Source organism: Emiliania huxleyi, assembly GCF_000372725.1.
Source record: "Emiliania huxleyi CCMP1516 unplaced genomic scaffold EMIHUscaffold_242, whole genome shotgun sequence".
NCBI lineage: Eukaryota > Haptophyta > Isochrysidales > Noelaerhabdaceae > Emiliania > Emiliania huxleyi.
Genome location: NW_005200233.1, coordinates 93,709 through 103,995, shown reverse-complemented (window position 1 = coordinate 103,995; position 10,287 = coordinate 93,709). Strand labels below are relative to the sequence as shown.

General features: G+C 66.4%; 5 protein-coding genes across 5 annotated transcripts in view; 2 read left to right on the top strand and 3 right to left on the bottom strand.

The window, feature by feature from the left end:
* Window positions 1-598: 598 nt before the first annotated feature.
* Window positions 599-1,905, bottom strand: EMIHUDRAFT_236916 (hypothetical protein; the record flags this gene model as incomplete). The annotated part of the gene is made up of 4 exons (XM_005778590.1): window positions 599-610; window positions 681-740; window positions 1,221-1,276; window positions 1,839-1,905. The coding sequence occupies 4 exons, from the start codon at window positions 1,903-1,905 to the stop codon at window positions 599-601; spliced, it is 195 nt and encodes a 64-aa protein (XP_005778647.1).
* A 491-nt stretch (window positions 1,906-2,396) lies between these two features.
* On the bottom strand, window positions 2,397-2,809 carry EMIHUDRAFT_236915 (hypothetical protein; the record flags this gene model as incomplete). Its single annotated transcript, XM_005778589.1, has 2 exons — window positions 2,397-2,414; window positions 2,474-2,809. The coding sequence occupies 2 exons, from the start codon at window positions 2,807-2,809 to the stop codon at window positions 2,397-2,399; spliced, it is 354 nt and encodes a 117-aa protein (XP_005778646.1).
* Window positions 2,810-3,671: 862 nt separating this feature from the next.
* Window positions 3,672-4,733, top strand: EMIHUDRAFT_236914 (hypothetical protein; the record flags this gene model as incomplete). The annotated part of the gene is made up of 3 exons (XM_005778588.1): window positions 3,672-3,704; window positions 3,839-4,297; window positions 4,326-4,733. 3 exons carry the CDS (start codon window positions 3,672-3,674, stop codon window positions 4,731-4,733), a joined length of 900 nt encoding a protein of 299 aa, XP_005778645.1.
* A 264-nt stretch (window positions 4,734-4,997) lies between these two features.
* On the bottom strand, window positions 4,998-5,845 carry EMIHUDRAFT_367025 (hypothetical protein; the record flags this gene model as incomplete). Its single annotated transcript, XM_005778587.1, has 1 exon — window positions 4,998-5,845. A coding segment is annotated over one exon (657 nt), but the record flags the coding sequence as incomplete, so codon positions are not given.
* Window positions 5,846-9,191: 3,346 nt separating this feature from the next.
* EMIHUDRAFT_236911 (hypothetical protein) overlaps window positions 9,192-10,287 on the top strand; it is a gene marked incomplete at both ends in the record, with an annotated part of 2,934 nt that continues 1,838 nt past the window's right edge. Inside the window, 3 exons of the mRNA XM_005778586.1 lie at window positions 9,192-9,531; window positions 9,610-9,640; window positions 9,710-10,100. Of these exons, the coding sequence (XP_005778643.1) occupies window positions 9,192-9,531; window positions 9,610-9,640; window positions 9,710-10,100 (762 nt within the window). The remainder of the gene's footprint in view (window positions 9,532-9,609; window positions 9,641-9,709; window positions 10,101-10,287) is intronic.

The window sequence follows — 10,287 nt, the reverse complement described above, 5'->3', positions numbered from 1 at the left end:
GGGTCGCAGCTGCCTCTGGAAGGCACCGAGATGTACCTTTTTCGCGCAATGGTCAAAATCAAGGTTTTGTAACGCGAGCTGTGCCACAGTGAAATGGAACTAGCCAGGAGACCTTTACCTTACCTTACCCTTACACTGGGTGTGCAGGTCGCAGAGAGCCGCGCGGGCATGATGTGGTTGTTCTATGTTGTGGGCGCTGTGGGCGAAAAAAATACACGTTTGCTGCAAGTGTTCTTTCTCCCGCCGGCGCCGCCCGTGCGTCCGTGGTTTCAGTTCTCCCTCAGCTCCGGCGGGGCGAGTCGCAGGCTGGCGCGGCTGCCGGTCCACGCCACCGTCGGAACCCAAACCTCCCCCTCGGCGATCCGCGTGCCTGTTACAGCGAATGGTGTGAAGAGTCGCCGTACTGGCGGCTGGTGAGGACTGGTGTGGTTTGCCACATCTGGGCTACACCTCGGCTGTACCCCTCGGCCAAACTTTGACTCGGCCATCTCCCTGCCATCTCCCTGCCACCTCCCCGCCATCTCCCGGCCATCTCCATCCACCCCCCCCCCCCCCCCTTTGGCTACAGCCCTCGGCTCTGTGTCGGGCAACGTCGCGGCTACACTCGTGCCTCTAGGAAAGGTCTAGGAAAGGTCTAGGAAAGGTCTAGGAAAGGTCGCGGCTACACTCCAACCCCACACGTGGGTCTGGCCGGCGTGGTCAGTCGCAGACAGCCGCCCGTCGCGCAGCGAGAACTCGACCTGTGTTCACAGACAGAGGGTGTGAAGAGACGCGCGCGCCCGCGCCGCGCAGAGAGAAGGGCGGCCGCGTCGCCAGCGTGTAGGAAAGGTCCGAAAAGATCTAGCAGCGGTCTGGGAAAGGTCTAGGGAAGGTCTAGAGAAGGTGGCCAAATCGACAGCGTGTCCCGTCTAGGAAAGGTCTGGGAAAGGTCTGGAAAAAGGTCTAGACAAGGGCGGCCCAGTCGCCAGCGAGGCGCAGCTTGGCAAGCCTATTCATGGGCGGAGCTGTGAAGAGGCGCCGTGCACCATGCACCGCCAGGCGTCTCATTCGGGTGATCTGGGGTGATCTCGGGTGATCTCGGGTGATCTCGGGTGATCTCGTGCAATCTCGCGCCTCCCCGGCGTTCGGCCATCCGGTCCTGTGTCGATCTGCGGCCCGCTTGAGTGAGCCTGTTCACAGCTGGCGGTGTGAAGAGACGCCGCTCACAGCGAGCGCCGCACCGCAGCCTCGAGCGCGGCCGTCGGCGTGGCGAAGCAGCAGCGGCGGGAGCGGCCTCCTATGGGGAAGGTTCCGGGAAAGCTCACGGGAGACTCCCGGAGAGGCCGGCTGGCAGTCGGCCGCCGTAGAAGATGGAGCGAGGGCCGGCGGTCCCTCCTGGCGGGGAAGAGTGGTGAGAAGAAGCGTCAGAATCAGAGGCGGTGGGGGGGGTGGGGGGGTTGAGAAGATGAGAAGGAGAGGGTGTCGCTAGCGCCCTCTTTAGCCCGGTGTCCCGTCTAGGAAAGGTCTAGGAAAGGTCTAGGAAAGGTCTAGCTCAAGGGTCTGAAAGGCCTCTGGAGAGTTTGGTGCCATGTCGTGGCGAGACTGTTTGTCGCCTCTCTCTCCCTCTCCCTCTCCTCCCTCCCCTCTCTCCACTAACACTAACCCACACACAACACACACACACACACACACACACACACACACACACACACACACACACACACACACACACACACACACACACACACACACACACACACGCACACACACACACACACACGCACACACACACACACACACGCACACACACACACACGCGCGCACACACACACACACACACACCATCCACATCTACATACCGGTGCCTCCCCCTCCAGCGCCTGGCCAGGTCTGCACCGACCCGTCGGCGTCGCGCCGCCGGCCCATGATGAAGTGGTACCTGCGGACATGTCCCGGACATGTCCCGGACGTGTGACGCCGGCGTCGCGGCGGCGGCGCGTGACGAGGCGGCGCCCCATCTCGAGCAGTCCTTGCGCCTTGACGTTTGCAGCCGCTGCAGCTACCAGCCTTGCCTTGGCGGCGGCGTTTGCCCTGGCGGCCGCGAGGGCAGCAACCGCCGCCTCCCCCTCCGCCGCCGCCTCCTCCTCCGCCGCCGCAAGCGGCGCAGCATTCGCGTCCCCGACTGCACCCGCCACCGCAGAAGCGCCCGCCTCCCACAGAGCAGCAGCGCCGGCGGCGGCGGCGGCGGCAGCGCCGGCAGCAGCGGCGGTAGCAGCGGGCACGGCGGCAGCGCCGGCGGCGCCGGCAGCAGCGGCAGCGGCAGCGTCACCGCCCACCTCAACTGCAGCGGCGGCGACGGCAGAAGCGTCTCCGCCAGTCAGCAGAGAGATGCCCATGAGAAGATCCCCTGGCGCAGCCTAGTTCGCGGCCAGAGCCTGCCTCGGGACATGGTGCGTGGGCGGGAATGCTTCGCGCGCGAGCCGCAGAGCGCGACCTCCTCGATGATCAGCCGGAAGCCGACGTCCTCTCCGACCGAGAAGTGGAGCGAGGATGCGAGAGCGGCGCCGCCCGGGTGCCAAGAGCCGTCGGCGGCGCACACCGCAAAATCGACAGGATGGCGCGAGGCGCCGGCGCCGGTCTCAGTCCACCCATGCCGCCACGAGGCTCGGCGGCGCACTGCGGCCGGTGCCTGAATGAGCGCGCGGCGCCAACTATTGCTCGTTGCTGCGGCCGCTCGTAGCGAGTACGCCGGCAGAAGAGGGTAGATGCTGCCGCTGAGCAAGTCCTCGGGCAGATCGGCGAGCTCTTGGTCAGCGTCGGCCGAGGACATATGTGTGTATATGCACATAAATCGGGACTGGCGCGAGCTGCCTAAGCGACTCCGCGAGGACGGCGAGGCACCGGGCCGGTGGATCACCGTACCGGTAGCCCGAAGAAGCGAGGGGGCGGGCCTCACCCGGGGCTAACCTCGATCTGCACCTTGGATGGCTGCGCTCCCTGTTTCGCAGCCATCCGTGCTAAGGATGGCTGGCACGCCTAGATCTCAGCCATGCACTCCTACCGGATGGCTGAGAACTAGAGGCATGCCAGGTTGCCAGCCATCCTTCCTTAATTCACATGGTTGCAATTAAAGCATCCTGGCCACTCCGCCTCCCAGCACGCGACATTCTGGCTGCGTTCCCGTCAGCGCAGCCATCCTCCGGCCGATGGCTGCGATGGCTGTGTCCCAGCCATCCGCCCCGCCGGAGGATGGCTGTCGCGAATTCGACCCAGCCTTCTCGCCGCCCCCGACACGAGCGCAGCTGGCTCCACTCACGCTGCGCGAGCCACCACACCCTTGTTCCGGATGGCTGGCGTCGTTATCTCTCAGCCAGCCTCTGAGTCGCTTGGTCAGGATCTAGTAAGCTCAGCCATCGTCCGGCCGATGGCTGCGACGGCTGTATGACAGCCATCATGCGGCCGGGCGGATGGCTGGGACACAGCCATCGCAGCCATCGGCCGGAGGATGGCTGCACTTGGCTGGAAGGCAGCCAAAATGGCGCGTGCTGGGAGGGCGGAGTGGCCAGGATGCTTTAATTGCAACCATGTGAATTAAGGATGGCTGGCATGCCTAGTTCTCGAGGTTCTCGAGCTCAGCCATCCGGTAGGAGTGCATGGCTGAGATCTAGGCGTGCCAGCCATCCTTAGCACGGATGGCTGCGAAACAGGGAGCGCAGCCATCCAAGGTGCAGATTTCGAGGTTAGCCCTCACCGGGGGCTCACCGGGTCCCGGCCGTCCCCGCCCCCTCCCTCACCTGCCCCACCCCGGGGCCTCACTCGCGATGCGCTGTCCCGGGGGGGGTACCACTCGCCAGCCGAGGTCCTCCTCGGCTTTGACGTGGATTGCTGCTGCATCGGCTATGACGGCACGCGCGTCTGGGCGTTGCCGCGCGCGCTCGATGCCCTCCGGTTCGGGCACACCGTGGTCAACCCTCTCCACGCGTGGCCCCGGCAGCCGTCGTACGAGCTCCGGCTCGCCAAGTACGCGGCTCGCGGCTGGGCGGTCGCCGTCCCCGGCCTGAAGATCAAGCGGATCGGACTGCAGGGCCTAAACCGCATCGTGAGCGGGAGGCTCACGCTGAGAGGCGTGGCGCGCATACTGCACATCCACCTCGCCCTCGCGCTGCCAGAGAACAATCCGTGGTACCATGGCGCGGGCGGTGGGCCGCCGGCTGGCTATCGCGGGGGCACAAGGCCGCACGACTGGGAGGCGGCGCTGCGGCGCACGTTTGGCTTCCACACCGTCAGCGTGGACGGGATCCCGCAGACGACGCTGCCGGTCGAACCGGACGCGCCACCTGATCGAGGACCCGTATGGCTGGATCAACGCCTACCTCGGCAACGAGGGGCCTCCGGCAAGCCGATGGGGCCGGCCGCGGGGGGACGACATCGCGCTCAAGATGGTCTCGGGCGACTGCTTCGACGACATCTACGATGCAGGCCGCGACGACCTTCACATCCCGCGCGTCATGGCCTGGGCCGTCGAGCCGCGGAGTCGCGAGTACATGAACATGGAGCTGCCGCCAGCGGAGCTGCACGAGCTCTACTTTGCGAGCCTGGAGCGCCGCGTCACCGACCAGCGCGCGGACTACAGCGAGGAGGGCCTGCGGGAGATGGGCGCCCCGGTGGGACTCGGCGGGGAGGACGACGACTCGGGGGATTCGGACGACTACGCGTTTCGAACCGAGTCTGCCTCGGACGGGGCCGAGGGATAGCCTCGAGGTCGACTATGAGGCTTGCGGTCGAGAGGTATGGCTCGCTCGAGAGACGTCGTGGGGCGCGCCGGTCTCGTGTCTCGACTGTCGTGTCTCCGCTCTCGACCCCAGCCCCGCCCAGGCCCCCAGCGCCTAGCCCGCACTACCAATTAATTAGTTCGGGACGGCCTGCTCTAGCGTCTAGGGCGCGCTCCCCTGCTGCCGTTGTCTGCCACTGAACCAGTTTGTTTATAAAGTAGTTTAAAAGCCGTGCGCGAAGAGTCGGAGTATACGCGCGACACCACACTGTGCACGCAGCACCAAGTCTTACTCTACAGCTCGATGCGCGCGTTGCCAGTCAGGCCCATCGCCTCCCACGCGATCGACGCAAAATGGGCGGCGGTCGCGAGCGCGCAGAAAGCGAGCACCGCGACCGCGGGGAGGAGCACGTCCCACGGCGGCCCGTTGGAGAGGAGCGCCTCCTGCCGCAGCTCCGCCGACGCCATCGCCTCGGCCTGCTCAAGTGCCGGGTCGCGGCGGGCCGGCGGTTTGCGCGGCGCGAGGGCGGCAAGGTCGGGCGGCGGGTCGAGGCCGCCCTCGAACATGGGCGGCAGCAGGCCGGTGCGGTAGCAGTGCCACCGCGTCGCAAACAGCTCCGTCGAGTTCCCCTCGCGAAGGCACCACGCCTCCATCTCGCCGCGCGAGCGCCACAGCCCGCGCCGCCGGCCGAGCGCCTCGGAGACCTCGCAGACGTAGTGCGGCGTCCTCACAGGCTCGGTGGCCTCGCCAATCACCCATCCGCACGCGCCGCCCGCGCACGGCCAGTAGATCCGCCAGCGCGTGCCGGGAAGCTCCCACTGCGGGCAGCCGTGGTGCGGCTCGGCGGAGCGCATGTAGATGCCGTTGGCGCCAAACTCGCCGGCACCGTCAACCAGGATGGCCTCGGCGTCGGGAAGCATGTCCGCGATGAGCGGGTCGAGGTCGGGGTCGGCCATGTGTGTGCCGTTGAGCGCTGGAGCGGACGCGGTCGGGTGACGGCTCCGCAGCACCAGCGCCGCGAGGCTGCCAGAGACGCCGGTGCCGATCGATCTCTCGCAGCAGCGCACCCTTTTTCTCGCGGGCCCAGCACACACACACCCTTTTTCAATGTACGTACAGCTAGGCCCCCCCTCACGAGCGGGGTGGACGGCCGACGCGTGGAGCCACGGCTGGAATGGCCGCAGAGGCAGGGGGCATCCCCCGAGGCCCCGCCCCAGGAGGTGCGGCGGCCGGCGCCGCCACCGGGCCCGCCCCCGCCACCACCACCTCCGCCCCCGCCGCTGGAGCGACCGCTGGGTCGAGGAGCCGCCCCTGAGGTTCCGCACCAGGCGGTGCGGCCGCCAGTACCGCCATCGTTTCCGCCACCCACACTGCCATTTCCACCCCCGCCACTGGAACGGCTGCAGGGTCGTGGGGCCGCCCCAGCGGCTCCGCACCAGGCGGTTGGGCCGCGAGGGCCGCCACCGTACCCGCCGCCCCTGCCACCGCCTCCACCCCCGCCGCCGACGGGGCCGCCACCGTATGGACCCGTTCGGAATAACCTGGGGGACCCGGGACCGCCCCGCCGGAGGTTGGTGTACCCGGGAGGAGGAGAGGGGGGAGGGGAGTTACCGCTATGATGTAACATACTTCCGGGCCGGTGTGCGGGGAGCGAACCTTAACGACCGCGCAGAAGCTTTCTGAGCGAACCAATCGGGCCAGGATCATCAGCATATGTCCCCTGCACAACATCGTGGGCGTTTGAGCGGTATTTGAGGAGCACCGCGACTCTGAAGTTCGGCCGGGTGGTCTGCAGACCCCCCCCCCCGGAGCAGCAGAGGCCCCGTGGGGTCGAAAAGTCGACGCTGGGAGTCGCACTCGTCAAACCGTCGCAACACCACGCGGTCCGCACGTACCTCCCACATCCCCTCCACCGCTGAGAAGGCGCAGATCGACCGCCGGGCCGCGTAGTCGTCGTTAAGGAGCGGTTTTTGGAGCCGTACGAAGAGGTCCCAGACGGGCGAACATGCGGTTTTTCGACGACCACACGCGATGTGGTATCTGGTTTTTGCTAAAAACGGGCCGCCTAGTGCAGCATCACTAGTACAACACGCAACCACACTGAGAGCTCCACACTAGCCGGTATAGGCGAGCCCCGGCGGCCTCACCGTCGCCGCTCGCGGCGGAGCCGACGGCGGAGCCACGGGTCGGTGCGACCTTTTGGGGGCCCATGAGCTCGCCGGGACGTCACCGATGGCTCGGCGCGCCTCTTCCCGCCAGCGCGGGGCGGCCCACCTACAGGAGCGAGGGGGAGGTGGTCGTGCGCTCACTTTGGCGGTCGCGCGCGAGGTGAATACTGGGTGTGAGGCGCGCAGGAGGCGATAGTGGGCGCGCCGGCGGTCGAGCCACCGAAGAATTCGACGTGGCGCAGCTCCGCGCCGGCGGGGACGACCGAGCACATGATGTCGGCGGCGGTCACGCGACGAGGGAGAGCCGCAGGAGCCCTCTGAGAGCCAGGCGCCGAAAAGCAGCGTGGGCGGCGGCCGCTATCAGCCTTGAATTTCGGCGGCGCCGAAATTCACACAAGACTGTGAACACACCCACAGGGCGCCGAGTACAAGACAATAGGAAGGGAGTGTACTCAGGCAGTCAGGGACGGGATGAGTCAGAACATACTAAGAGCACCTAAATTGATTGATTGATGGGAAGGCGAAACACAGTCCGACCAACGACTGGGACACCAACGCGGTATGGGTGGACGCTAGACGGGCGATGACGGTCACACAGGAGCGACACACAGAACCACAAGACAAGACACTCAGCCAAACTGACTGCCACACATCCTGAGCGAACTTCCCTAGTCACCCGCGGCCGGACTCCATCCGGCACGCGTCGCTGGGCGCTCAGAGCCGCGTCCCCTGCTCGCCACCCCGACGCCAAAGGCGCCCGAATCGAACGACAGGCGGCACGCGAAGACTGGTTGCAATCCCGCCGACCGCGAGGCCGCGGGATGATGCGTGCGTGTGGTCTTGGAGTGGGTCTCGGAAGCTCTCCTCTAGGGCTAGGGGCCAGCCCCTCTCCCTTGCCCTCGGAACAGTGTGTCCGAGTCGAGGCGTGTGCTTGCCGGTCGACGGCCGCGCGCGGTTGGCATTGTGACGAAGCTCGAAGGTTGCGCGCGGCCGCGGCGCGCCCGCCATGGTTCGGCGCGGCGCGCCTACCAGCGGCAATTGTCGAGGCACGGGAACGCTTACCCGGGGTCATCCTCTGAGCCTGGTCGTCGGCGCCGCGATGCCACGGCGGCGCATTCGACGTCGTCGGCGCGCTGCCCCGCGGTGAGCCCCGCCGCACGTAGCGACGGCCGCAGGTTGGCCCGGTGCAGCGCGCCCTGGCCGCAGACTGAAGAACGGCCACGAGGGGTGTGTGATGTGCGGTGCGGGGTGTGAGGGGGCAGCGTCTTTGTGTGTGTGCGCGCGCCTAAAGGAGCAAGGCCCATACTCCCTTAATGTGGGTAAACCATAGTAGCGTGCACGCTACTATGAACAGAGAAACCCATAAAAGTCGCCGCTGCAGTCCACGACGAGCCAGCCAGCTGCCGGCTCGCACGGCAGCCTCTTCCTCTCGACCAGCCTCAACTTCCGTACAGTCAACATTTTGTCGCTGCGTGCTCGTGGCGAGCTGTGGCGGCGGTCGAAGTTGGCCCAGATTCGGTGACGAGCGCCGGACGATAGTAGTGTCTCTGTTCGCCCTGTGCATGTCAGGCCAGGCTGCAGCAGGGCACTACCATCGTGCTGCCCTGCTGCAGCCTGACCTTGCCCACTGTGCACAGCCGCCAGAGCACCACCACCGCCCGGCATCGTGTCACGGCGAGCTCCTTCTGCGCCCGCTCGCGAGGCTCTCGCGCTGGCACACTTTGGCCATCTGCTGCTCGCGTTCGGCGAGCTCTTCTCCGCAATCCTGCCACGGTGCCGCCACCACACACCTTCTGGCCGGCCTGAGCCGCGCGGACTCGCCGGCGGGGGCAACGTGTCGACCTCTCTCTCTGGTGCACCACGGGCCGCAACGGCCTGCTAGCAGCGTGCGCGAGGAGGCAGTGTGCCGGCACAGTCGAGCGGGAGCATCGGGTTCTTGATGCTTGTGGGGTCGAGTTTGACCTTATGCGGCCTAATATACAACAATAATGCTATGCTCTCACCCAGCCTTTTGAGATATGATCCCTCAAAGTCGAATTATGGTTTACTGGTGACCATAGTAGCGTCTGTCCTGTTTGCGTTTCTTCAAACGAATACACTTTAAAGTCTCAACAATCACTAAGCTGCTTATGTGGCACCGCAGAGGCTCCCTTGGGGATGCCTGAGGCCACCCCAACCACTCACCAAGCCTTACATGGACGAATTCAAACCTACTTTTATGGTTTACCCACACTAAGCGAGTAGCTGTGAAGTGGTCTCTCCACTGACATATATGCTCTCCAACTCCGACCTGCGCGCCCTCTTCCTCGGGCCCGACGCTCCTCCCAAGGCCTCTGCCAAGCGTTTGCGGCGCGACAGCCAGCCGGTTCGCCGCGCCGATTGGCAGACCCAATTGCTCGCGGCGGCGGCCCTTGAGCGGGCGGCCCAGGCGGTGGGCGGAGAGCTCAACGGAGTGAGCGCTGCGCTGCGCGGTCCCGGCTACTTCGACGGCACTCCGCCAGCACGGCGACGCGCCGTCTTCGCGACGGCGATGGCGACGGCGGCGCGGCTGGCGGGACTCGTCGATGCGCTTTTGGCGTCACCGCTTGCGCCGAGCCTCGTCGCCGACTTGGGTCGGCCGCCATCGTCGAGCTCTGGCGGTGAGCGAGCTGCTGCCCGCACCCAGCTTGCCGCACAAGCTGCCCGCCCAGTCGTGGGCGAGGCGGCGACAACTGTAGGCACGTCCGGGGCGGCGGAGGCGGAGGCGGAGGTGGCGGCGGCGGAGGCGCGGCGCGAGGAGCTGGCGTCGAGCTGCTCGCTGCGGCTGTCCCTCGCGTGCGTGCTGCTTCACGACGTGATCGACGGCCGGCGGATCGACGCCTCGCGCTCCGAGGCGCGCAGCGTGCTGCGGCATCGGCGGCAGCTCTGCGCCGCCGTCGCCGCCTCGGCCGCTACGGGCGGGCATGTTGGCGGGCAGTACCTGCTGTTTGCGCGCGTCAACACGCTGCGGTGCTCCGTCGACGAGGCGGCGCGGAGGCTGCTGGCGGACGGGTGGGAGGAGACGGAGCCGCTGACGGGAGGACCTAGCTGCGCCGCCGCCGCAGCGCTCGCCCGCCGCTGCCGCAGCCGCGCCTTCGCGCGGGACGAGCTCTTTTCGGACGTGCTCGCCTTCCCGCCCGGCGCTCCGTTGCGGCAGATGAACGTGTATACTCTCTCTCTCTCTCTCTCTCTCTCTCTCTCTCTCTCTCTCTCTCTCTCTCTCTCTCTCTCTCTCTCTCTCTCTCTCTCTCTCTCTCTCTCTCTCTCTCTCTCTCTCTCTCTCTCTCTCTCTCCACACACACAAACACACAGACACACACACACACACACACACACACACACACACACAC